The sequence below is a fragment of the Ailuropoda melanoleuca genome, chromosome 17, assembly GCF_002007445.2.
Source record: "Ailuropoda melanoleuca isolate Jingjing chromosome 17, ASM200744v2, whole genome shotgun sequence".
Taxonomy (NCBI): domain Eukaryota; kingdom Metazoa; phylum Chordata; class Mammalia; order Carnivora; family Ursidae; genus Ailuropoda; species Ailuropoda melanoleuca.
Window position 1 is genome coordinate 3,787,786 of NC_048234.1, and position 25,537 is coordinate 3,813,322.

The 25,537-nt window shown below is 47.3% G+C and overlaps 1 protein-coding gene across 6 annotated transcripts in view; it reads right to left on the reverse strand.

Moving 5' to 3' along the window:
- The window catches only part of STX8 (syntaxin 8), a 251,809-nt gene that overhangs the window by 146,871 nt on the left and 79,401 nt on the right, over nucleotides 1–25,537 (reverse strand). Inside the window, exon 7 of one of the 6 annotated variants that reach the window (XM_034647066.1) lies at nucleotides 14,673–15,998. The exons of 4 other annotated variants lie outside the window; for them this stretch is intronic. In XM_034647066.1, the coding sequence (XP_034502957.1) occupies nucleotides 15,961–15,998 (38 nt within the window). In that variant the 3' untranslated portion in view covers nucleotides 14,673–15,960. Of the gene's footprint in view, nucleotides 1–14,672; nucleotides 15,999–19,993; nucleotides 20,047–25,537 lie in introns of those variants that run through there. One more of the 6 variants, XM_034647065.1, reaches the window with a different exon arrangement.

A 25,537-nucleotide genomic window follows, 5' to 3' on the forward strand; every position in this document is an offset into this window, starting at 1 on the left:
ATCCAAAATAGTGAGCACTTGAGTATCGTGAGAACCCAAAAAAAGAGGTTCACGGAGGAGATGATGTTTGAGCTTTGACTGTGTCTTTTAAGCGGGAAAGGAGGGAAGAGCATCGCAGGGAGAAGGAACATGTAAGAAGGCGGAGGAGTGACATGGACAACAGGTGGGGCTGCTGAGGGGTTAGTATGCCAGCCTCTGACCGCTGCTCTTCTGCCCTAAATGGGACAAGGAGCGAACCAGAGGTTGCTGGTTGTTTCTAAGAAGCTGGTTCTGTCCACAGAGGGGCAGACAGACAGGGGCACTGAACACTGGTGGAAGGTGAACCTGCCGGGGGCAACAGCACTTCTCAAAGGGAGAGGTTGGGGCCTTGGGACGAGGAGGAGGTGGCACAGGTGGGGAGAAAGGACGGGAGAGGCCAACAGAGGGGTGAAATGAATGGAATTTAGCGACAGGCTACAGCGGTCTGACCAAGAAGATAAGCAGGATGGCGACACCGATAACCAAGAAAGAAGGTACGGAGCGCAGCGGGTTGTGGGGAAAGGTAAGGGATGGAGCATTAGACATGTTGCACTGGGAGTCCCTCTCCAGGTGAGGATGCTCAGTAAAGATGGAAATTCGAATCCGGGATTGCAGAGGAACAGAGTGAAACCTGATCAGCACCCCTACGACACTGGGGGCGCAGGGATGGATTAGGATATGGATCAGCTGTTAGGGATGGGAGAGGATGTGGGGAGAGCATGCAGAGTAAGTGGAAACCAAGGACAGCGTCCTGCATAGCCCAGGATTTTTTTTATTTTATTTTTTGAGTGAGAGAGCACGAACGCACACAAGTAGGCAGGTTTGTGGGGCAGGGGCAGACTCAGGGCAGAGCCTGACGTGGGGCTCGATTCCATGACCCTGAGATCAGGACCTAAGCTTAAATCAGGAGTCACACACTTAACCGACTGAGCCACCCAGGTACCCCTGGACAGCCCAGGATTTAAGACATGTGTGAGTGACTCAGCTGTACTTAACACTGACTTTATCATTAGTTATCGGGATCGTGAAAATACACCGTCTCCCCAAGGACATTAAAGTCACAATGCTTCAGGGGCGCCTGGGTGGCTTAGTCACGTAAGCGTCTGCTTCAGCTCAGGTCATGGTCCCAGGGTCCTGGGATCCAGTCGCGCATCCAGCCCCCTGCTCAGTGGGGAGCCTGCTTCTCCCTCTGCCTGCCTCTCCCCCAGCTTATGCTCTCTCTTTCTCACTCTATCTCAAATAAATAAATAAAATCCTTAAAAAAACAGAAACAAAAAAAAAAATAATGCTTCATTCCCACTGCTTAGAAAGTACCAGAACATTAACAGGTATGTAAAGGGCACATTTGGAATTGAAACAGAAGAAACTTAATGAGACGTAGGAGAAAACTAGAACTGGATTAAAAAGGGCCTTAAGGGGTGCTTGGTGGTACAATTAGTTAAGCAACCGAATCTCGATTTTGGCTCAGGTGGTGATCTCAGGGTCGTGAGATCAAGCCCCGCATCGGGCTCTACTCTGCGTGCAGTCTGCTAGGAATTCTCTCTCTCCCTCTCCCTCTGCCCCTCTGCCTGCCCTGCTCGTGCTTTCTCTCTGAAAAGAAGATTGAATTAAATTAAATTTAAACATAAAATAAAAAGGGCCTTAGGTATTGACCCCAGGGGTTTTAACATCCACCACCAAATAATAAGAGAACGCCTGAAGCTTTCTGGGCATTGAAGTCACGTGGCAAAAAATAGTATTTTTAAAAAGACTGGTATGAGAGGTGAACTGGGTGGAAGAAAACTGGAGACTCTGCCATGAGGGGGCCCCACTAGGAGGTAACTGTGGGAAGGGAGCCAGAGGGGTAATAATCCATCCCACTAACTGAACGGGACAACACGCATGGGTCCTAAAATGTTGTTGTTGTTGTTTTAATGAACCTCTCACTTGCAGAGAGAAAGAGAGAACCATAATCAACCCCAGGACTACATGAGACGTCCCTAAGAATGGGGGAGGTAGAATCAGAAAAGCAGGAGAGGATATCTTCGGTGGTAAAAGTGGTGGGACGTGGCACCCACGAGCTAAACGGAAGCGAGGATGGGCATCTAAAATGGTCGGGATTTTCTGTTTTCAAGATTTTCTCTTTAAGGAATCTCTGTGCCCAACGTGGGGCTCGAACTCACCACCCTGAGATCAAGAGTCCTGCGCTCCACTGGCAGAGCCGGCCAGGAGCCCCTGAAAGGGTCAGGATTTTGAAAAATATCAGGAAGCACCCAAACAAATAAATAAATCAATCCACGGAGGTTACATGGGATTGCCAACATGCTTACGATGGAATCTAGACCCCGGGCTACTCAGGTTTTAATAATCAGGATAACAGTTTGGTGGCGATGAACATAATGGAGTGCATGATGAAGAAACGTCTGAAAAGCCTGAGCGAGCTGAAAGATGTCTGGCCTGCATCGACGCGGCCGGGCTCGGAGATGTGGGGGCTATAGGCGGATTTACAAAAGAAAAAGCTGCATTGTGTGGACGCTGCCTCCCACCATCTGTTCTTCAACCAGCTTAGCAGAATGAAACAAACTCTCCGGGCAAGATATTGATTCACATTTTTCAAGTGCTGACTCCTGGTTTGGATACAGAGCTGAGGTCAGAATTCTTGGGTCCTTTTCCAGCCAAACTGATTTCAGGACAGGCAAGCAATCACAGAATGCTCTTCCGTGCAATAAATATGAAAATACTTCACCTCCCCGGGGGATTAGGAAGCATAAATCATGTCTTTAAAGGCCCGTGACAAGCTGAAATGAAAAGCGCTCGAAGTAGGAAACACCACAAGACCACGGCTATCGCCACTCACTGGACTGGGTGCAGATCGGTGTACTCTTATTAACTGAACGGGTTTCACGGTTCTGAACACATTCATCAATAGCTACATATCAGGTTGCTCAAATACTCGATGACTCACCCATCTGTCTAAATGTGCTACAGTCGCCAACGTTTAGCATCTTGCTCCAAATGCCAATTTCTTTCTTTCCTTTTTTTTTTTTTCTAAAGGACTTCTTCCCAGAGCCATGAACAAGAGGGTTCACTCATCAGAGCCTACAACAGCCTGCAGCAGGGTGATCCCATAACAAGTGCAGAGCCTTCTCCCCAGTCTGAAGTTAAGAGATTTCAGGGAAGAGGGGTGCCTGGGTGGCTCAGTCAGTTGGGCATTGGTCCTGGGTTCGAGTCCCACATCGGGCTCTCTGCTCAGCGGGGACCCTGCTTCTCCCTCTCCCTCTGCCTGCCGCTCCCCCTGCTTGTGTGTGCGTGTGCTCTCTGTCACATAAATAAATAAAATCTTAAAAAAAAAAAAGAGAGAGATTAGAGGGAAGGGATGTGGGAGAAATGGACCCAGGTGGAGAGGAACAAGGGCAGGGATCACCTCTACCTGCTTCCTAAGTGAGCAAGGGAAATCGTATGAGTCAGGCAAGCGCGGGCTTCTCAGCACACCCGAGGGGTGACTCGAGGGACAGGAAGTACAAACTGAATTCTAAACACCACAGCTGATTTTGAGGAGTGTACTGAACGGAAGTCCTCACTAGCTTGTCACACGGGTTGTGTTGTGCCAGCTGAGAGGGATTAATGCGACGACACCACCCCTGTTAGACTGGGCCCTTCTTCCCGACGAGCAACGCATGGTTCTGCCTTCCCTCCTAACGATCGTCTCCTCCTCTTTTCACTGTCAAAGACACTACCCCGGGAGGCGCTTAATCACCACTGTCCACCGCAAAGTCCAGCCGCTGCACAACTCAAGAAACTTCTCTCTCAGCTTGACATTTACTTGCAGCCACTGCAGTGACTGTATGATTCCGGTTAATCGTAGGAAAGTGCTTCCTGAGTAAAATCCAATGCTGGCACCCACAGGTCCCAGCTCTGGCCTCTGGAATAAAGTAGAACAAGCCTATTTCTACTTGAAAAACTCTGTAAGGGACGCCTGGGTGGCTCAGTCAGTGAAACGTCTGTCTTCAGACCAGGTCATGATCCCGGGATCCTGGGATCGAGTCCTGCGTGGGGCTCCCTGCTCCACAGGGAGTCTGCTTCTCCCCCTGCCTCTGCCTTCAGCTCCCCCTGCTTGTTCTCTCTCTCTAATAAATAAATAAAATCCCTTAAAAAAAAATTCTATAATCTCTCCTTTACAGCATACCTTTTTCTTTGTTTTGTTCCTTAAATACCTAAGCCCTTGCGAATCCAAGTGTGACCCAAGGATCACTGGTCCTGGCATCGTCTAGAAGCTCTCAGAAAGGCAGACTCCCAGGCCTCACTTCCGGCCTCCGGACTCAGGACCTGCATTTTAACAGGATTCGCAGGTAATTCATATGCACATTCGAGTCTGGGACCAGGAGTTGGTAAACATTTTCTGCAGTGGGCCAGATGGTAAATATTTTAGGCTTTGCAGGCCATATGTCTCTGTGGCAATTAGCACAAAAGCAACCATAGATAATAATGTAATCAAACAAGCCTGGCTGTCTTAAAAAAAAAAAAAAACCAACTTTATGGACACTGATGTTTGAATTTCATATAATTTTCACATGTCATGAAATACTGTTCTGCTTTTAGGCTTCTCAACCCTTTAAAAATATAGAAACTTACATTCTTAGCTTGTGCCCCGTACAGAAAAAGGCAGTGGGCCCCAGTTTGCTGAGCCCTGCTCTATACCCCGGGACTTCACATGACATTATTTGCCAGCTCCACTGGGGCTTGGTCCCCAAGTCTAGATAATGTGTTCCAGCCCCTTAATGCAGCATGCATAACTGAATCAAATACAAAGGATGGTTTTTCAATAGTGCAGGGCAGGGCAAGACCATTATTTCTTTTGATTCTAACACATTCTTTCTCTTAATGTAGACTGAGGCTTAACACAATACTCACTTCAGCATAGCAGGATGCAACACAGCTGGATGATATCAGAGTCATGAACAAATTAAAAGGCTGTGTGGTTTTTTTTAAATCATTTTGCAAAATGAGCTTTTATCCTCAATAGCCGTATCTTCTCACACCAGGATAACGGATGGTTACTACCACTGCTATACTTTCCTCCATATAAGTTCTGCAATTTTTGTCAGGAAAGCACCACTGACAAGCCTTCCTGATCGGGTGAGGGGGAGGTCTGGAGCTGGAACATTCTGCCATATGCTTTTTTGTTGTTGTTGTTGTTAATCCTTTTAAAAAATTCTCACCAGAATATCCCCTAGTGTACGTGAAAAATAAAAAGACATGTGGGATTTTTCAAACCTCGGTAGGGACAGATAAGGGAAAACTGGCAGCCAAGCATGGCGGTGGCATAAACCAGCCCATCTCCAGAGCCCTGGATGATCTCGCCAGGAAAGGCAGGAGGAAGGGAAGCCATAAAGAAAAGAGCGAAGAATTACTTTCAGAGTCTAATGACTTTCGTCCTGAGTTACACCATGAGATCCTATACGGGGAATGACTGAATGAGAGGACATTAGACAGATTTTCTGACTCTAACGTGTGGAGATTTGCCCCTGGTACCATTACTTACTGGGGCTGGGAGCCACCTCTCATTCTTCCTACGGTCCTCAGACCTCCCTTTGATCAATCCCCAAAGTTTGCAGACCCCTCCCTCCACTCTTTTTGTCACATCATCCTTGTCAAAGCTTCCCTCAGGATCCAACGGGCCACAGACATCCACGGTATTCCACGTCACTGCCTGACGAAATCCACGCGAACCACTGTTTCTTTCTCTTTTACTGTCACTGTCACTCTGAACAATCTTCAGGAGTTTCCCAACGCTTAAAACGTGAGCCCCACGTCCCCAAAGCTACCACCCACTCCTCCTTCAGGAAGAATGGCCCCGCTCAGCAGCAGTTTGAGGCCAGTGATTCCCCCCTCTCTTTCCAGAGCTCCCTCTTTCTAGCTCATTTCACCTGATTTTTACCAGCTCCTCCCGGGGTCTGGAGAGCCCCACTCTCTCTGGAAAAATGACGTACTCTCCCTACCCTGACCAAGGTGCAAAAAAAATCCCACTGCTCCCTTATACCTCTGTACTTACTGACAACAGGATATGCTCATCCAGCAGGCTGAGGTGACCACAGACAAGAAAGAACAATCATCTGTGTTACTAACCCCCACTCACGATATGCAACTTTTCTACTTGTTTTTAAAGATTTTATTTCTTTCTTTATTTATTTGAGAGAGAGCATGAGCAGGGAGAGGGGCAGAGGGGGAAAAAGAATCTCAAGCTGACTCCATGCTAGACGTGGAGCCCAATGTGGGGCTCGATCTCACGACCCTGAGATCGCCACCTGAGCCGAAATCAAGTCAGAGCACAACCGGCTGTGCCACCTGGGTGCCCCACACGACTCTTGTTTTTGACTCTTCTTCAAAGTTGTCCACTCTGCCTTCCCCTTCCTCATGCCTACTACCCTTCACTCACTCACACCGACCCCCCCATCCCAGGCCACAGCACTGTACCCCAGCCAGTTCCCCACAGAAACACCTTCCTCCCACTTCCGCGCACAGGGGCTCACTCCATCTCTCATCGGCTAACCTTTCACACATTGTGCTCTTACTTGTTCCTTCAGCCCCACTGACTCAGTCCTTCTGCTGTGCCACATTTCCTGGACCACGCTGGCCCCTTTCTGCACTAGTGAACTCTAAGAAAGGTCTCTTAAATGTTTGTAACTAGAGGGGCTCCTGGGGGGCTCAGCCTGTGAAGTGTCTGCCTTCGGCTCAGGTCATGGTCCCAGGGTCCTGGGATCGAGCCCCACGTCAGGCTCCCTGCTCAGCAGGGAGTCTGCTTCTCCCTCTCCCTCTGCCCCTCCCCACAGCTGGTGCTTTCCCTCTCAAAAAAATAAAATCTTAAAAAAAAAAGGAAAAGTTTGCAACTAGTAAGACACATTGTGTCCAATTAGCACTGACTCCGTGGAATCATTCATTTCCAGCCGAGATCCGGTCATTCTACCTTAATTCAACATGTTAGCCCTCCCGGAAAAGTGTTGTAGCACTGTTCATGGCAGGACCACAATGCTGTCTTCACCTGGAGCTCAGAGAGGTGAACCAAAAAATCCTAAACCCCAGGACCTCCTCGGATGGAAGTGGGAAGTCTCAGGAGAGCGTACAACTCATATCGTGAACGCATCATCTCTACAAAAGAAAAGCAAAAGATGTTTATCGTGTGTGTGTGTGTGTGTGTGTGTGTGAGAGAGAGAGAGAGAGAGAATACACACTTAACATACACTCTCTCTCTTTTTTGGGGGGAGGGCAACTTCCTGACCTCTCAAGATGATTTCCTTAGGATCCTGGCTGTGGATATTTGCATGGATTTTTCAATAGCTGGTTGTGTAAAGGGAGACAGACTTTTTGTCTTTACCCCCGAAAAGAATTGAAACAGACTCTTTCTTTCAAAAGTTGGCAGAGATATGTGGCAGAGGGGTCCAGCTCATTTGTAGAGGCAAACATGTTGCCGTCTAACACAGATTGATCACCAGCTGGGAAGCAAGGCATTCCACTGTAGGTTCACAATAACACTGGCTCTTTGCTGCTCTGCTGACCATCAGCGACAGATTGATGTGGAGCTCTCTGAGCGGGGAAGCTGGGTGCAGAGGAGGACTTGGGGCAGTTAGGCAGGTTGCAAGTGTATTATTCATGCGCTCCCTGCCTAGAAAAATACAAGTTTCCCACCTTTCTGACCTGGGTTTGGAGAACGGTCAGGGCCCGAGTTTGCTCTGTGACTTGGAAGGCTGTGTATAGCTTTCCAGAACAGCATAAAAAATGAGTACCTATTGGCACTTTCCAATGAGATGCCAAAATCCACAAAGAGAAATGACCGCGGCGCATTTTTTTTTCCTTTTCCCACTGCGAGTGGGAAAGAAGAGACATGATATTTCATGTCACTGCTAAAGAGTTTGTTTTGTAAAAACAAATGAAGAAGTATGGCTGTGACACCGTTTGCGGCGAGACAGGCCAGGGTCTAGGGAAAAGAACGGCATGTTACTGGGTGTCTTTGAGGACAGGGAGGAGGGCAAAACTGTCCAAAGGAAGAGCTTTAAGACACCACGCAAGCAGGCAAGGTGCACTGACTTGTTTAAGAAAACTGGTACCCGAGTCACAAATTCGAAAAATGGATGAGCCTGCCGATGGGCTCTATTTTGTGTCAGTTTGAGTTATTAAATTTTCCAAATTCTGCAGTATAAAAAATCATAACATGCTTACAACCCTCTGATTTACTTTTTTAAACCGTGATGATACTCTACGTACATTAATAGTCCAGAAGTCATTTTCTGCACTTGTTTTCCATTGTCTTCCAAGAAGACATTTTCACCAAAGACGTTGAGCACAGGAAAAGGGGAGTGATCCCACGGGCGTCGGGGACCTTCCTGCTCGCCCTGGGATTGCTAAAGCCTAGAAGAATGCCTGGCACATAGTAGATCCTCACTCAATGTTTGCTGACTGCCTGGCTATTCGCTGGAAGCCAGCTTAGCAACGTGTCATTCTAGCCTACTAGGAATGCTTAATGACAAAGCTCCGTGAGCCACTTTCCCACAAACTTCAAAAACCACCTTCAAGAAGAGACACAATCACCACTGTACCGGTTCTTCTAGGACGACTCGGTCCACAGCTACGAGTACCAAATTAAAGCAGAATGTAAAGAAGACATTGGCCCATGGGATTAATTTCTGCACGGCTAGCGGGAGGGAGGAAGCAGACTACTGTTTTCCTTTTCATGGGAGTGCTGTATGGGTTACTCTCTACGAAGATAGAGAGGAATAAATATGTAGTAGTTAATGACGGGGAGAAGCAACAGTTTTTTGGCAGTAGTACAAAGCCAGGAAATTTAGCAGTTTCCAGAGAGCTGCATATGCTTTTCAGTGAAAAGGCTTGTGATAGCGCTTCCTAATGAAATGCCAAGATCCACACCGAGAATGACTGAGTAGCATTTTTTTTTCCCTTTTTCCCACTGAGAGCGAGACGGGAGATGCGTGATGTTTCGTGTCACTGCCAAAAGAGTTTGTTTTGTAACAATATATGAAGAGAGACAGCTATGACAACACCTGTACTATACTATATGTTAGTATTTTAATAGGTGATTAATCTTGATTTGATAGGATTTAAGATTTTTATTTTTGGCGCATATGCTCAAGCTATTATGTTATAAATCTCAAACATTTCAGCAAATGTCATCCTGATTGTTCCCTACTGCACAGAACACTACCAGCAAAATATTCGAGGTCAGGAACTTGGATTCTTTACCCACTGTATTCAGGAAAACCAATTTATTGTTCTGTCTCAGTAAAGAGGGGTGATTTCTTTGGGGCCTATATCATATTGGCAGTCAATCTCGAAAACTTATAATTACTTTTAGGCAATGGGGGTTTGGTAAGTGCATTAATCTGTCTCTGTGAATTTAAACACATACCCTACAGCTATTACTCTGATAAAATTCAGAGTTCAACATTTTTTATTACTTTTTAAGAATGAAGTGTGTGCTTAATATGTTTGAATGCTGCATGAGATCTTCCGACATGAATCAAGAGCATGTCTTTGCAATGGGGGTGAGATCTTAGGAAGGTCCGGAGGTGTTTTTAAAGCAACCTTCACACTGAGTGGTCCTGGTTTGGCAAGTTAATCTTCTCATCAATTCTTCGGAATAAAAATATTTGATGATGCTTGGCATGAAGACCAAACTACCACAAATCATTGTTTAAATGAAAGCAAAATGTACATTTTCGAAAACATAAAAATAGAGGCGAATTCACCCACTTGCTAAAATGTAGCTGCGACCCCCAAAACAATGTCCGTGGCGCTTGTGCGGTCACTCCTGGCCACGCACAGAGCGGAGAGAAACCCGAGTCATCTGATGCGCATGCGAGGGGGAGCGAGGCAATTCTCTGCCATCTTGTTTCGGCTCTCACACTGTAACCATGCGTTTCCTGGTCAATTTAGTGCCACAGTTTTCACATTTTTGTGCTTTTTGTGGGTGGTTAGGCTTGGCCCCCCAGCACAGGCTGTGATGATGTGCCTTACGGAGAAAATGCACGCATTAGAGAAGCTTTGGTAGGGCTGTTGAGCATGAGTTCAATGTTACTGAATCAACAAAAATACATCACACCATGTGTCTTTGAACAGAAACACACCTAAGAGAAGATTACACATTGATCAATTGGCAAAATGTCGTGACCAGAGCCTCCTGGGTACCTAACCTTGAATTTCCCCTAGGATCAATGGTTCAGTAGTCATGAATTCAATGGTCACAGTGACTTTACAGGCCATACATAAAATAAATAACGAGAACCGGGGCTAATTATTTTTTAAATGACCTTCATGCAAAACTTTCACTATTCAGAGAAAGAGAGATGTTACTTTTGAAGAGCACGGGGTAAGCTCTCTATATTATCAAAAGTATTAATGGAACCAATTTTTATTTTTATTTTTTTAGATTTTATTTATCTATTTGACAGAGAGAGAGAGAGAAAGAGAGCGTGCACAAGCAGGGGTGTGGGAGAGGGAGAGAAGCAGGCTCCCTGCTGAGCAGGGAGTCCTGTGCGGAACTCGATCCCAGGACCCTGAGATCATGACCTGAGCCAAAGGCAGATGCTTCACCGACTGAGCCAGCCAGGTGCCCCAGGAACCAATTTTTAAAGAAGTGCTAAAGATGGTTTTTAAAAAATGTTTTTAATGACAATACCATGTGCTGGTAAGAATGAGGGGCAACCGGAACTGTCCTATGCCGCTGGCGGGAACACAGATGGTATGGTCAGTGTCTTTGAAAACTAAACGTAAGCTCGCCACGTACACCAGCAAGCCTATCCCTGGGAAATACGCACGAGAAAAAAAAAAAACATGGATTCACACAAAAACCTGAACACAAATGTTTGTAGTGGCATTATTCAAGAGCGCCAAAGATCGGAAATGAGCCAGTGTCGTTGGACTGGAGAATGAGTCGACAAACGGCGGTACAGTGATACAGTGGGACAGTCTCCAGCAAGAAAAAGGAAAAAATTCCGGATCCAGGCACCAATCTGGATGAAGCTCAGACGCGCTTACGCTTTGGCAAAAGTAACCAGATACAAAAGCCACGCAGCGCCTGATCCCATTTATATTCCATTTTGGAAAAGGCAAAGCTGTAAGGAGAGAAAACAAACGGGTGATGCTAGGGAGGGAGGCAGGGAGGGGGGATGGAGGAGGCACTGGAGGTTGAATCGGCCACAAAGGGGCTTGAGGGAAGTTTCTGGGGGCGATGGACCTGTTCCATATCCTGCTTGCATATGTTTATTAAAACGCATAGAACTGTTCCTGAGAAAAGGACAAAATTTCCTGTAGGTAAGTCGTATCTCAAAAAACCCAGCACACCTACAGACACAGTAACAACGGACAATAATGCGTTGACGATAGCCGTGCCTTCAAATTCTCCTCTGACTGTTACCAAGGCTCACAGGTGCGCTTTTTGCTAGCATCACATAAATGGATGATTTATTTTGTCTTTTAGAAAACCTGGATCACCCTGGCGCTCTGGCAAAGACTAGCACAAGGACTGGGCCAGCAGGGCCAGCGAACTGGCTTCCCATCAGCATCTTTCTTGAGCAGAAGTGCTTTTATTTCTTGGGGGGCTCTTCTCAGTGTGTTGTGCACGAATTGCCCCTAACTACCAACTAAGGAAGGCCAACTGGGGTCCTGAAACAAGGCCCATTTGTGGCCTTCCTGCAGGAGAGGAACCTTCTCCCACTTCTAACATGAGAACCAGCGTGTGCAAACACAGACTATGTACCAGGCCCGATGTGCAGCCGGGGAGCCCAAAGTGAATCAGACAGCCTGCCTCCTATCACTTCCTCACTCTGTCTTAAAGCAAGGGTGCCTGCACGAACTTGATCCCTCAAAACCTCTGTCCTGAGCTCCACATCACGATTCTCTCCTTTGTTTATATACTCTCTCTCCCTTCCAGCATTTATCTTCGAGTTATTCCTTACCGTAATCCCATTAACGTCTGAACGTTTGACTCAAAGGGCAGTCCCAGCTCATTGTGCTTAAACCCATCTCCTTGTAGAAGAGAAACAGGGCCACACATGTCAATGCAGTCACACCTTTTCCTCTCACGCTCTCTCACCGAGTGTGTGCATGAGTGTGTGCGATCTACAGAGACGGACAGTCCCAGTCCAAGAACTTAACACAAAGCATCATTTCCGTGTTTAATGTAGTCTTCCAAAGTAAGCATGAATTCCCTTTGGGTACAATGGTTTTCATAATTTTCCCAAGTAAATGGTGCCTCTGACATAGATGTGGCCTCTGTTAGAGTTCATGGTTCCTAATGACTTACAGGACTTAAAATATCACATACTCTGTGTCAGCTTAAAGTAACTAGAATCTCTATTCCAAGAGTTGTAATTTAGCATTTGCAATACATATGTCCAAATTATCTTTCTAATCTTATAAATTCACCTGTCTCAAAGTCTTCCTTTCAACAAAAAATGAGTATTTAAGAAAGAATGGGAAGATAACCCGAGGCATCGGGTTTTTCCCCAAATGATTACTGACTTTTGAATACCTCAGAAGAAACAAATCAGTAAGGTAAATACACACACACACACACACACACACACACAGATACACACACACTTACACTCATACACACATTCACCTGCAGTCCCTGGATTCTGCACCAAAGTCTCACTGCTTAGGAAATCTACACTGGACAGTTTGCTTTTTTTTTTTTTCCTTATTTAGTTTAATTCAAGGTATTATCTGATGCATGCTTTTTTTTTCTTAATCCAATTAAATTATCTTTTTTTTTTAAAAGATTTTATTTATTTATTCGACAGAGATAGAGACAGCCAGCGAGAGAGGGAACACAAGCAGGGGGAGTGGGAGAGGAAGAAGCAGGCTCACAGCAGAGGAGCCTGACGCGGGGCTCGATCCCACAATGCTGGGACCACGCCCTGAGCCGAAGGCAGATGCTCAACCGCTGTGCCACCCAGGCGCCCCCCAATTAAATTATCTTGACCATTTATGTTTAAAATGTAAAGCACTAGGGGCGCCTGGGTGGCTCAGTGGGCTAAGTGTCTAACTCTTGACTTTGGCTCAGGTCATGATCTCAGGGTCCTGAGACTGAGCCCCGTGTCAGGCTCTGTGCTCCGCATGGAGTCTGCTTGTCCTTCTCCCTCTGCTCCTCCCCCTGCCCTCTCTCTCTCTGGAATAAATAAATAAAATCTTAAAAATCCTCTCTCTCCCTTTCCCTCTGCCCCTCCCCCTCTCTAAAAAAAATTAAAAAATAAAGTGAAATAAAATAAAATGCAGAAGCACTTACTGCGATTTCTCAATATTAGGTTCATGAGCTGTTCTACTGGGGAGAAACAACGAGTAACCACATAAAGAGATAACAGAAGATATGGCCCCATGCAATTTCATCTTCATTTCGACTGGGCTGGTCGGGACTCAGATTCTGGTTACTAGTAATCTGTAACATAATCTGGTAGTAACCGTAACATAATCTAGTACCATCTTTGATGTTTTAGTCTAAGTCCCTTCGTTGATTCTCGTGCCAGACACTCCCAACACCTGAAAACTTCTCCGTGGAGTCTTTGCCTGAAACAATGAGCGCTATTTTCCCTGTTCTCAAACACAGGCGTGCTTGTGGGAGGAACACTGATGGACCAAGGTGGGGGAAGAGGGAAAAGCAATTCTCTCCAATCTCGTAAGTAATTTACATGCCAAGTACAGAAGAAAAAAAAAAAACTTTGCTCACCTAGAAGTGAAATATAAATCCGAAGTGTTTCTGTTTCTCAACACTGTTCTTACTCAGCTATAATGCTTCTGAGTGTCCCAATAGGATGGGCTGGACCTCAGTCTTCTTTCGAGCCCTTCTCATTTCTAGGGCCCAACCTGGCTGACGATTGGTGTGGGGATCCGAAAGGTGAATTTCCTAGGCCCCGAAACTCACTGACACCGGTTCAAGCTGTAGGTTCATCTAACCCATTGTGAAGCTCCAGGAAAACCGAGAAAGAGAAGCATAAATCAGCTTAGTTGCCATAGCTCTAGTGAAAACATGTTTACTCCGCGGAGAAAACGCTATTGTTATTAACAGGGACTGTGCTCAATGGTTGTACAAATCGGGAAGAATATAGATTCTCGGGGCTGTTAGGCAGGAACCCAGACACTACGCAGAACCTTCCAACACTTTGTGACTCCTGTTATTCATTTTTCTTATAAAATATTGTTAATTCTCCACTCATAGTGATGCCTTTGACACCAGAGGGTAAATTCCTTCAAGGGGAGGGAAGAAGTCCAGGAGGACAAGTTCCAATTTATCTTTGTATCCAGAACTTGGCACACGCTGCAACGAGTGGCTGTTGGATATAGGTCTGGTGAATTAATAAGTAAAGGTGCCATGAGTCTCCTGCTCTAAGGCCCTCCAGTCCCCGTGAGGGGGGCGACAGGGAGATGCGGGTTGTATCTGAAGAGGAGGGAAGGGTAGGCTATGGGATGCTGCACTAACACGGTGTGGGTGACAAAAACACTGACGTCGAAGATGCAAAGGTGGAGTCTGCATAAAATTATGTTGTAAAATGAAAGTGGAAAAGGCTACAGAAAAGGCTGTATTTCTAAACACTTTTCAAAGTCATCTTAAATATATATAATTAAATGACAAATCAGAGATCATAAGTGATTATCTCAGCTATAGCCCTAAAAGCACGTACATTCCAAAAGAGGCAAGAAATTTGGCGGGGGTGGGGCCTTCTCTTTGGAAATACAGGAATGATCTTATATTGAGGGATGTGCTTTTACAAGAGTAGATAAGCAATAGTAAAGGCACTGGGGGCCGCCACGGAATGCACAGCAAGGAAAATATTTTGGCAGGTTGGGTGTGAACAAAACGCACAAACGAAAACACTACAATGCAGCGAGTAATTACAACAGCAGTTGAATGAAAAATAAGATTTTTCCTGTGGTGTCAGGAAGGGAAAGGTAGAGGAGGAACCCAAAACATGGACAAGAATACAGACACTCCAGGAACGTGGTCCGATGCCTTGGAGACAGAATGTTGCATTATTCACACAGTGGGCTGACTACACATCCACAGTCTTCCATTCGAGATTCTCAAACTTATTTACAACACTTTGTAACTTAAAACAGTAAGGGGAAATCTGCAACCAATGAGTGTAATTAGGGTTCTGACCATCGCTTGCATGAAAAACTCGTACCAATGAATCCTCTGTGGCACAGTCTGCGATTTCGGGGTATGGTTTACTGCCCCTAGCACCGCCCCCCACTACCCCAACAATACAACCGTGGTTCGCAAGGATCCAGATCCTGGGAGAGGCCATTATGACCAAGGCCGTTAAGTATATTAAATACGCAACCTTTAGAGGAGGCCCCCGCTGGACAGGCAGGGCCAGAAGCCATGTTGGAGAAGCACTGTTTTCCCACGGTGAAGGGGTGCTGGCGAGGGGAAGGAGGCAGCAAGACAGAGCACGTGTATCTGGGAAGTGCAGAGGGCGCTTGCAGGGCTCAGGATGGTCTTTGGAGCAGAAATTACAAAAACTAATTCAAAACCCAGAAGTGGTGGAGAGGAGGCTTGGAAAGCAACCGAAATAGCATTTGACCTTTGGCCTCTCTGCTCTCAACCTGGGCTGAGCCTCCGGCTGAGTTCACGGGGGCCACCGAGCAGCTGTCCGGTGATAACTGCTTTCATAGCTGTCAGCAACATTTGGTCAAAGCCGGGGCTGGGGCTGTTCCCACTCCGTGCAGATGGAAAAAGAGTCTGTGTCTCCCTCCATTTCTTCCTCCGCTTGAGCTATCCTAAATTAGGAAATCATCTGGATTTGTACAAATAATCACTTCTTGGCATGTCCACAGGGTCTGCTGAAATGTTATTTCGGAGCGGAGAACGTGGATGCCTGCAGGTCACGATAGGAAATGAATCTGGCAATTTCGAAGCACACCTGCTAAAGTTCCAGGCCACCTCAGCATTCAAACAACGTGTCTGTCCTTCCAAACATCTTTTGTGTCTTTTATGGAAAAAAAAAAAAAAGTTCTAAGTTATTACACTTAGTATGAGCCAGAAAACAGCCCTGCTTCCTTAGATGTGGATTCTGGGGGTTCTCTGCAACATTCTGTCACAGTTCAACAAACGCTTGCGTAGAGTGTATCTTATTTACACACGGTATTCTGCAAAGCGTGGAGCTATCGATTAGGACAGCTTGGGCTGCGAGTAGCAGAAAATCCAACTCAGGCTGGATTAGATGACAAAAAAGGCTTGTCTCACGGGCTGAGACTTTGGGGGGCGCTGCAGGGTCGGCTGATGTTAATGTCCAGCAAAATCATCAAGTTCCTAGGTTCTTCTCGCCTTTCTATTAGCTTCTTACAGCTGCTATGACAAATTACCACAGGTCAGTGTCTTAAAACCACACGAACTGTCTCTCTGACAGTCTGGAGGTCAAAGTCAGCTGAGGGTCTCAGAGGTTAAAATCAGCGTGTTGGCAGGGCAGTGGTGCTTTCTGGAGGCTCCAGGGGCAATCTGCTTCCTCGTCTTTGCCAGCTTCCAGAAGGTGCCAGCACTCCCTGGCGCATGGCCCCATCCATCTTTGGAGCCAGCAAAGACTGCTCGAGGCTCTCACTTTGCTTCACTCTGACGCTGACTCTCCCTCACTCCCTCTTCCACTTTTATAGACCTTTCTGATTTACACCAGGCCCGTACAGATAATCCAAAATAATCTCCCCATCTCAAGGCCCACACCTGTAATCACACGTGCCAAGGCCCGGCTGCAGGTGCCAGGAACTAGGGCACAGGATCTCTGGGGCCACTACTGGGCCAACCACGAGCTCTGTTCCTCCAGCCTCGGTGAGGGCTTTGTCCCCAGGCTGACTCCTCTCACAGACATACAACAGTACTGAGAGTAGTTCTAAGTGTCGTGTCCAGATGTACCTTCTAGAAAAGGAAAAGGGGCAGCCATCTCTTCCTTGCATCTCTTTCTTAGAAGAAAAGAAAACCTTTGCCGGGGGCCCTAGAACACATTCTCCTTTGTCTGGGATGGGTCACCTGCCCATTATCAATCTGATTTTTGACCAGGAGATTGGGTTCACTGTGACTGGCATAGACTAATAATTTGGGGATGGCTCTCAGAGAGTCAGCCACCGAATTCACTATTATTTAGCAAATGCCCAGAAGGGAAGATAATCACTGTCTACAGAATACTTAGAACTAAAGGTCCGGTACCGTGCTGATGTTTTATATGTCATCCCCCTTAATCTCACGTCAACCCTGCAAGGTGGGTATTACCCTAGTTTTAGCAAGAAAACTGAGGCTCGGTTTGAATTTTACTATTTCCTCTCGTTGCAGATGCTTCTGTATAAACTATCTTACATAGAGATATAAACACAAACATGCTGGCTATTTAGGAAGGATGGAAAAGATGGCTTGAAATCTGTTGTTTGCTACGAAAAAAAGGCCTCCAGACACGAGGACGTGTGGTCAACAGTGGTCATGCCTCTGAGAAGCCCATCCTACGGTCTGCTCGAAAAAGGCGAGAGGCCCCACCTTCGAGTCTGCCGTCAGTTCACGCTCCTCTGAGGCCGTCCGGAAGCCAGCACCCCATGCCGGATGAGCGCGTCTGAGAAGATGCCCACAGGACTGCTTCCCCGGATGTGCACGCCACGCGTGATGAAAGGAAGGTGGAGCAGAGCACCAGAAGGCTGCGTTTTATGGGCGTTATCAGTCAGGGTCTGATCAGGAGACATCCATCACACCGGTAATTTTAACAGCGAGAATTTAATACAGAGGACCGTTAACCAGATACAAAGTCGTTAACTAGCTTAACGGAAAGGCTGAACACACAACTCTAAGGTATTATCGCGTTAGTGGCACAGGTAAGAAAAGGAATAAGAATTATTAACATTCGAAGCCTGGAGGAGCACCTGGCTGGCTCCGTCGGCAGAGCACGTGCCTCGGTCTCGAGGTTGTGAGTTCGAGCCCCACGTTGGGTGTGGAGATTACTCAAAAATAAAATCTTTTTTTCTTTTTAAAGATTTATTTATTTATTTGAGAGAGACACAGAGAGAGAGAGGGAAGGAAAAGCAGACTCCCCGATGAGCAGACTCCCCACATGGGGCTCGATCCCAGGGCCTCAAGATCACGACCTGAGCCGAAGGCAGACGCTTAACCGACTGAGCCACCCAGGAGCCCCTAAAAATAAAATCTTAAAAAAAAAAAAAACCATTAGAAGCCTGGAGGCAGGCTCTGTGGGGATCCAAGTCAACATTCTGAGGACGAGGTCTTGCTGAGCTGCTGCTGGTGTCCGGTGGTGGGTGCGGAGAGGCAGGACCTGCAGACGGAGTCCAGCCGCTGCCTCAGGAACGCACTGCGGCTGCCACCAGGGTGAGAGACTTTGCTGGAATGACGCGAGCAGGCGGGAGGCAAGCTGGAAGGTGCGAGGCCCTTTACGTCCTCTGGCCTTGCCACGTGCCTCCCACGCTCCCTGCCGGCGTAGCTCCCCGGAAGGCAGCAGCACGGTGGAAATGAGGCCCGCAGGGTGCCGAGCCTGCTTGGAGCTGACAGGCAGTGGCTTCGTAAGGAGCACAGAAGCACCGCCGTGTCCTCCACACCCTGCCGTTGGAGAGTTCTGCGTCTTTGGGAGCTTAGGAAGATGAGGGGGATTCAGGTATACACAGTGGTTTAAAGGCCTTGAAAGCCTTCACGTTTGGGGACGGCTAATTTAGTGTTTTTGCACTGCAACTGTTTCCTCCCTGTACGGTCACACCTGAACATTCCCTGCTAACTCCTGCATGTTCTCACTCGCACTCCTGCTTGGGGGTGCAGGGTGGACAAGGGCACAGGCATATTGGTACCACAAACACCCCCTGAAAGGAGCTACGAGGTTCACAGTAACTCCTGTGTATCACGCGGGGAGGCCGGAAATACGCAGCGTGGTTACAAGAACGGACTTTGTCGCGAGGCAGATCTGGGCTCGAATCCTACTTCTGATGCTCAGTAGCTGTGTGGGACTGGGACTTCAGCCGCCTCAGTCTCACGCTCCCGGCTGTCACGTGGGGGCACTCATGGTACTGACTTTGTAAGGCTGTTGTGGAGGTCAAAGTAATAATGACCACCACACAACTTATCACGTTAGCATCAACTGGCTTTGTCTGGAGAGTAGCTGACAATGATACATGAGTTTCAAGCATGCAACATGGTGATTCCACAAGTCTACACACCACAATGCTCGCCATTTGTGTGGCTACCACCTGTCACCACATGGAGTTATCACACCAGTACCTCTATTCCTCATGCTGTGCCTTTCATCCCCGTGGCTTATCTGTTCCATCACTGGAAGCCTGGACCTCCCCTTCCCCCGCCCCCACCTCCTCCCCACCAGCGACCACCAGTTTTTTCTCTGTATTTATGTGAGTCACACAGCAGCCTAAGCAAGAAAAATGTCCATGCGTGCCTCTGATAAAACTGCTTTGTAGCTTTCTACAGCATTCCTACCGCGAGGACGGCTCTGATCTCAGCGTATTATATCTACTTTTTTACAAATATTTTTTCCAACTAACACGAGTTACTTAAAAGTGGAACTGTGTACTTCCCACCATGTACACACACAGCTCCTGAAAAACATGCTGTTCGCTTCCCCACCAAACCAAAATATGAGCTGCTCCATACAATCCCACCCTGGGAAGGCACGGGCAAAGCGGAAGAGCAGTGATTTTCACTGCGGGGGCGGGGATGAGTGCACCAGCGGGTGCGTATCAGAGTCACCTGGGACTTTTTTCCCCAGGCACACCCCTCCCCCTCCCATCACCCTTGATTTTGGCGCATCCCCCTTAGGAAATTATGGAGACATGATTCCTTCAGGAGCCAGTGGCCTTGCCTTCCCAGTAGCAGTGGGCTTGCCATAAGTGCAGGTATCCAGCCCCAAATGCGAGCAGACAGCTGGTACCTGTGGAAAGTGGGCAAGGGCGTCGGGAGGAACACACCCCACAGTGGCTGGTTCTCTTGGAGGGAGGCATGGCTACGTCTCACTCAGTCACAGACAGACAGAGCCCACGCACGGGGCAGTTCTACAAGGAAGCACAAAGCCCACAGTGAAAGAAGCAAGGAACCCCCAGCTCGATCTCATAATAAAGACAACTAACCTAGTAGCTGAGTAACAGTCTTATGCAAACAACAGCAGAGATGATTCGTGACTGAACAGAGAACAAAACCTCACTGCCACCCCCGATTCTCTTCCCTTTTGAGGATTCTGATCAGGAAAAAGCCCATCAGACGATAAAATATGCAGTGTAGCCCTAAATAACAAACATTGCGGAACAACGTTCCTTTTACTAAAGTGAGTTGGAACACGGAAGGATTGTTGGAGACACCACCTTCTGGATTCCTCTCCACCGGGGCTGAGGAAGTGAGGCAGAGAACCAGCTAGAGAAACGTCCCAGGTGAGGAGCTGGCCATCCTCCCCCAGCACCAGCACACGGGGACCCAATGTGTATGCCACGGCTCTACAAAGTCCAAGGAAGAAACACCCATTCAACGTGGGCCCTACAGATAGGGAAGCAAGAGCCCCCCGGTCTTATACGGTGGGGGAAGAAGGGCTCACTGAGAAGTAACGCAGAAGAATCCTCATCCCAGAACACATCGGCATGCCTACTTGGTCTAATGGTACGGAGCCTGAGTGGCCCCTGACACTTGACCGAGGTGCGATCTTGGGCAAGGATTCTGCCTGGCAGTTTGCTCATCTGTAAAAATGGGAATAGCATTGCCACTCACAGGGTTTCTGTGAGGATTAAATACAATAGTTGAGGGAAAGCAGGAGGGACAGTTCCCTGAACAAAGTCTGCACCCCAAGTGGTCACCGCAACAATGATGTTTGTGTCCCTACCTTAGAACTACTCATAATAAAAGGTTTCGCTGGGATCGACTTCACTCACAGACTTAAATTCTTTCCTCCAAAGAAAAATAATCTGAACTCTCCAATTCAAAGTGAGACATTTTATTTATCATAGGACTGAAATATTCTATTTGCGACAGTGACCATCTAGGCCATGTACCTTTCTTAAGTCTGATTCTTAAAAAGCAGCAGCTGCAAGGGGCGATTATCAAAAAGAACAGTTGCTTTAGACAAAAGATTTTCTTGAGGCGTTCCTATAAATAAAAGGTGTGCTGAGGGATTTAGATTATGGCCTGCAATTACGATCTCTCAATGCTGATGTGCAATTATTTCAGGAACACAGCCGCGACACAAGGCAAGTGTTTACGCCGCTATTACAAGCCGACTGCTCGGTATAACCCTTCATCGAGGCCCCAAGTCAGGTGCGCGCCTTACACGGAGTTGGCTGGGTGAGTGACAGCGAAACAACTTTCTGGATTTACACAAAGGAGCACGAGAAGGAAAGAAAAGTGATTTAAACATGAAATCAAACCATGATCTCTCGTCTCCAGTGCTTGTTAAGTAAGTACAACACCGAAATTCCTGGAGGACTCTACGCGCTGAAAAATGTCAAGTGCGTGTCTTAAGTGAAGAATGTCAGAAGTGGGCACATAATAAACGTTCAAAGCAAGTGCAGTGGCCAGACCTAGGGACCCAAGTGCCCTCTGATGCCAATCTCAGCCTCTTAAATACACACTGTCGGCCATGCCTTTGAGCTTTTTTCGGGTTTAATGTATGCTCCGCCATGCAACTATTCAGAATTCTTCTCCCCTAAGTCATCCAATTTTCTCTCCTTTCTCACCAAAAGCACTTCCTCGGTAATAGGCAGAGGATTATTGCTTCGGCTTTTTTGTTGTTTTTTTTTCTTTCCCCCTCCAAACCGGAGAAATGTCAGGCGTGTTATTTTCAGAGTGATTTAAACAGCTCTAGTGTTATAACTAAAGAGAAAGAACAAAGATGCGAAAGTATCAATCATTCCGCCCAGCCGTCCGCCGGGAGTAGCGGCAAACGGCAACACGATGCGGTCTCCCGGCCGTGGGTCTAGAGCCCCGCGCAGCTCACAAACACTCCCTTTCCTGAACATATGGAGCCATCCCGGGAAAGAATCTGCCTCGGTGAACCCTGACTGGCCAATCAAAACCAGAAAGCTCCCAGTTCAGTGACTAATACCAGAAATGAACTGTGCGTGGTGAAAAGGGAATTTTGTGCGCTGGAGAAATTTATACCCTGAGATCAGCCGTATCACAGGTGTGCGGGATCACCTGGAGAAACTGAACTTTCCGGAGGGCGAGTTCAAACATTTCTTCAAGCAGCGCGCCTGTCATCACAGGGTATGAAACACTGAACGGCCCCTCCACGGTATCTGAGCGCCGCAGCACCCGGAGCTGCCACGGACTGAGGACTTGCAGGCCTTACGGGGGGCAGTCGCCGTGCTAAGCACCACGTCTGAGTGATCCTGTTTGGTGTAACCCTCGCAGCCCATAAGGTAGGTGTTATCATCCCCAGTCTACATGTGGGGAACGAAGCTTGGAAAGATTAACTAAATTGCTCTTGGTCACAAGGCTAGAGGAGGGGCCAGGGGGTGGGTGGGGGGAGGTGTCGTTCCAACTGCAAAGCCTTTGTTCTTGACCACCATACTGCTCAGTATTCTTCCCCTTTCCTGTGCCCTGATGGTCAAAGAAAAAGGTAAAAACAAAAATAAAAAAAACACAAACAACAACAACAAAAAACCCACCCAAAATAAAGCAAAACAAAATAAAAACAACTGGGAAAATCAGATGAACATGAACAGGTACAGGGCATGCAGGATGGCCTCAGAAAATCCATGGTGGGGGGGCACCTATCTTCCAAAGAGTAGACTAAATTCACTAATCACTGAGAGAGATAAATTAAGGAGCGTTTCCAAGATGAAAAACATTTTGGTGTTTTGGCTGCCGAGGAGGACCAGCATTTTGACGGGTCAACAACAGAAGGAAGAAATAAGCACTCTAGGGGCGCCTGGGTGGCTCAGTCATTAAGCGTCTGCCTTCGGCTCAGGGTGTGATCCCAGCGTTCTGGGATCGAGCCCCGCATCAGGCTCCTCTGCTAGGAGCCTGCTTCTTCCTCTCCCACTCCCCCTGCTTGTGTTCCCTCTCTTGCTGGCTGTCTCTCTCTCTGTCAAATAAATAAATAAAATCTTTAAAAAAAACAAAACAAGAAAAACTCAAGAAGTATATTACGGATTCCTAGCCAGTGTCATCTTAAAAGGAACAGTGATATTAAATTCCCAACTGGTTTCCAATGACAAAGTGACACAGACCTGTGTCCAAAATGCCCGCGACCCACCTCTCGCAGACCGACGGGGCTAACGGGGACAGCGGCGGGGGGCAAAGTGGCTCCACGAGAACCCATGGGATCTCAGCTCCACAAACCACCACCTACAAAGTGCAAGGCATCGTGACGACAATCACAACAGTTGTTGAGTGCTTACCATACGAGAGGCAGGGTGCCCTTTACACGTTTTCTCTCATTTCATCCTCACCAAACCCCGGTGAGGTGGACACTTTGTTGTCCCACTTGAAAAATGAGATACTGAGCCGCACAGAGGAGTTAAGTCATTTGCTGGAGTCTCGGGCTTCATCACTGAGGCCGTGCTGCAGGTGCTCTAGGGTGAAACATGGCGCCTGCCCGTCTAGATTTCCCAGTGAGGTAAAGGGAGAAAGGTTCCCCCACCTCCAGGGTTAGAGTGGACACCCATCCACTCCCTCCCATGCTGACAACACCGTAACTGGAGGAAATGGGCAAGAAGGACCTTTCTCTTCTCCTTGAGAAGTAGGTGGTGTACTCTGTTCATCACGGGGGGGGAACTTTCCAGAGAAGGGCTCACTTGGGAAGAGGGAGAGGAAAAGTGGAAGAAGAGAAGGTGTCTCAACCCATGATTTCCATACGCTCCTGCTTGTCTGAAATGCACAACCCTCACCCCCCTGAGAAGGGGGGGAGTGATGGCACTCCCCCCACTATGCAGAGCCACTCGAGGGGCAGGAAGCGTCCAGTAAGAGACTCCAGGAGCCACCTGCTCTGACCCTCCCAGTCATTCCCATCTCATCTTATCCAACATAGTAGTGACCGCCCCTCACCACTTTCACAAATGTTAACTCAGAATAGCTCTTGAGTGGACATTAGATGCAGGAAGACGCTGTGGGAAGGAGTCAGCTCTGTGCTATATTAAAAGGCAAAAAGAAGAGAAAAGCTAATGCCTAAGGAAAACCATCTCATTTCCAACTGAACTGGGAGAGTTGGGCTCTGTCAGTGGTTTCTTGTGGGGAAGTTCACCAGTCTCCAAATACAAGTCTGCCCGTTTAGTCCTTCCCTTGATTAATTCATTAATTGTAAGAATTACCAATGAGGTGTGACATTTTTAAAACAGAACTATAAAGTCTGACTGGTTTTCCTCTGTAAAGTAAAGGGGGTGTGACGCTGGAGATACCGTGTGGGTAGGATGCTGGCACATATAAGATAAAGCAAATAATCATTTCTATTGGGTCTGGGGTTTTTATTCTTATTTCCCAGGTTCTTGAAAAGAACCCTTCATGTCTGCTGACAGGGTCCAATTGTTTTGGAACAAACTTTCACGGGATAAGTTTTGAAACATAGAAGGCCCTAAAATAGAAAACTCCCATAATAATAAACATTTAACTATAAAAGGCAAAGGTGAAAAGACAATGTTCCATTATTTTTATCCTAACTACCAACAAAGCTATGGTTAGAAATCGGGTGGAATATTCTGGTTCAATTTCAATGATTTATAAACACCTTTTGAAAATGCTGGATATGGGTCAATCATTTCCAGAGGCTTCCATTCTAGCTAACACACATCCCATGTGACCTGTCGACTTCTGCCTCTAGAGACCCAACAAATTTCAAATGCTTACAACTGATCCGATGTGTGGTAGACCCCAAGGAAATGTACTACCCAGTTCTTCCTTCAAGGAAGGACTTTTGCCCAGTTATGTGGAGTGCTGTGAGCAGACGGCTTTCAGCCATCTACCCTCCTTACGGATGGTCTCAAGGGCACAGAGCTATCTTGTCCAAGGATACACTCTTCCCAGGCCATTTTATATTCAGTGACTGCTTGAGGTGGGGTATAAAGGCTCTGCCCTGTGAATTCAAGATGGCCAATGACAGGCAATTTGGGCTGCAAAGCTTCCCACAGTATTGGCTGAGGTTTTCTTCAAGCTCAGCTTCTCCCTCTGCCCATCCTAGCACAGAGAGTTAGCTGGTCACATAGGTGCTCCCTAATAAACATCTTACACACTAAACTCCCTCCTGAGAACCTTGCCCAAGCCCGCTTGGTTCTCGGCTCATCCTGAATCCAGCAAGATACACTGCACCCCAATGCCAATGGGGGCCGAGTGGGCAGAGAGATGGTGGCCAGGTTCTGACTGGGCTGGCTGCTGCTTCCAGTGCTGCTCCTCTCCATTCAGATTTAGTCAAATCAAACAACTGCTGTAATACTTTCAAGCAACTCCCCCCAGAATACCTCAACTGCCCCAAATCCAATGAATGCCACCACCGTGGTAACTGGCGGTACTCCGCAGTCTTTGCGACTTGTTCTCCCTCCTATATTGCTACTGTTAAGAGACTCAGCT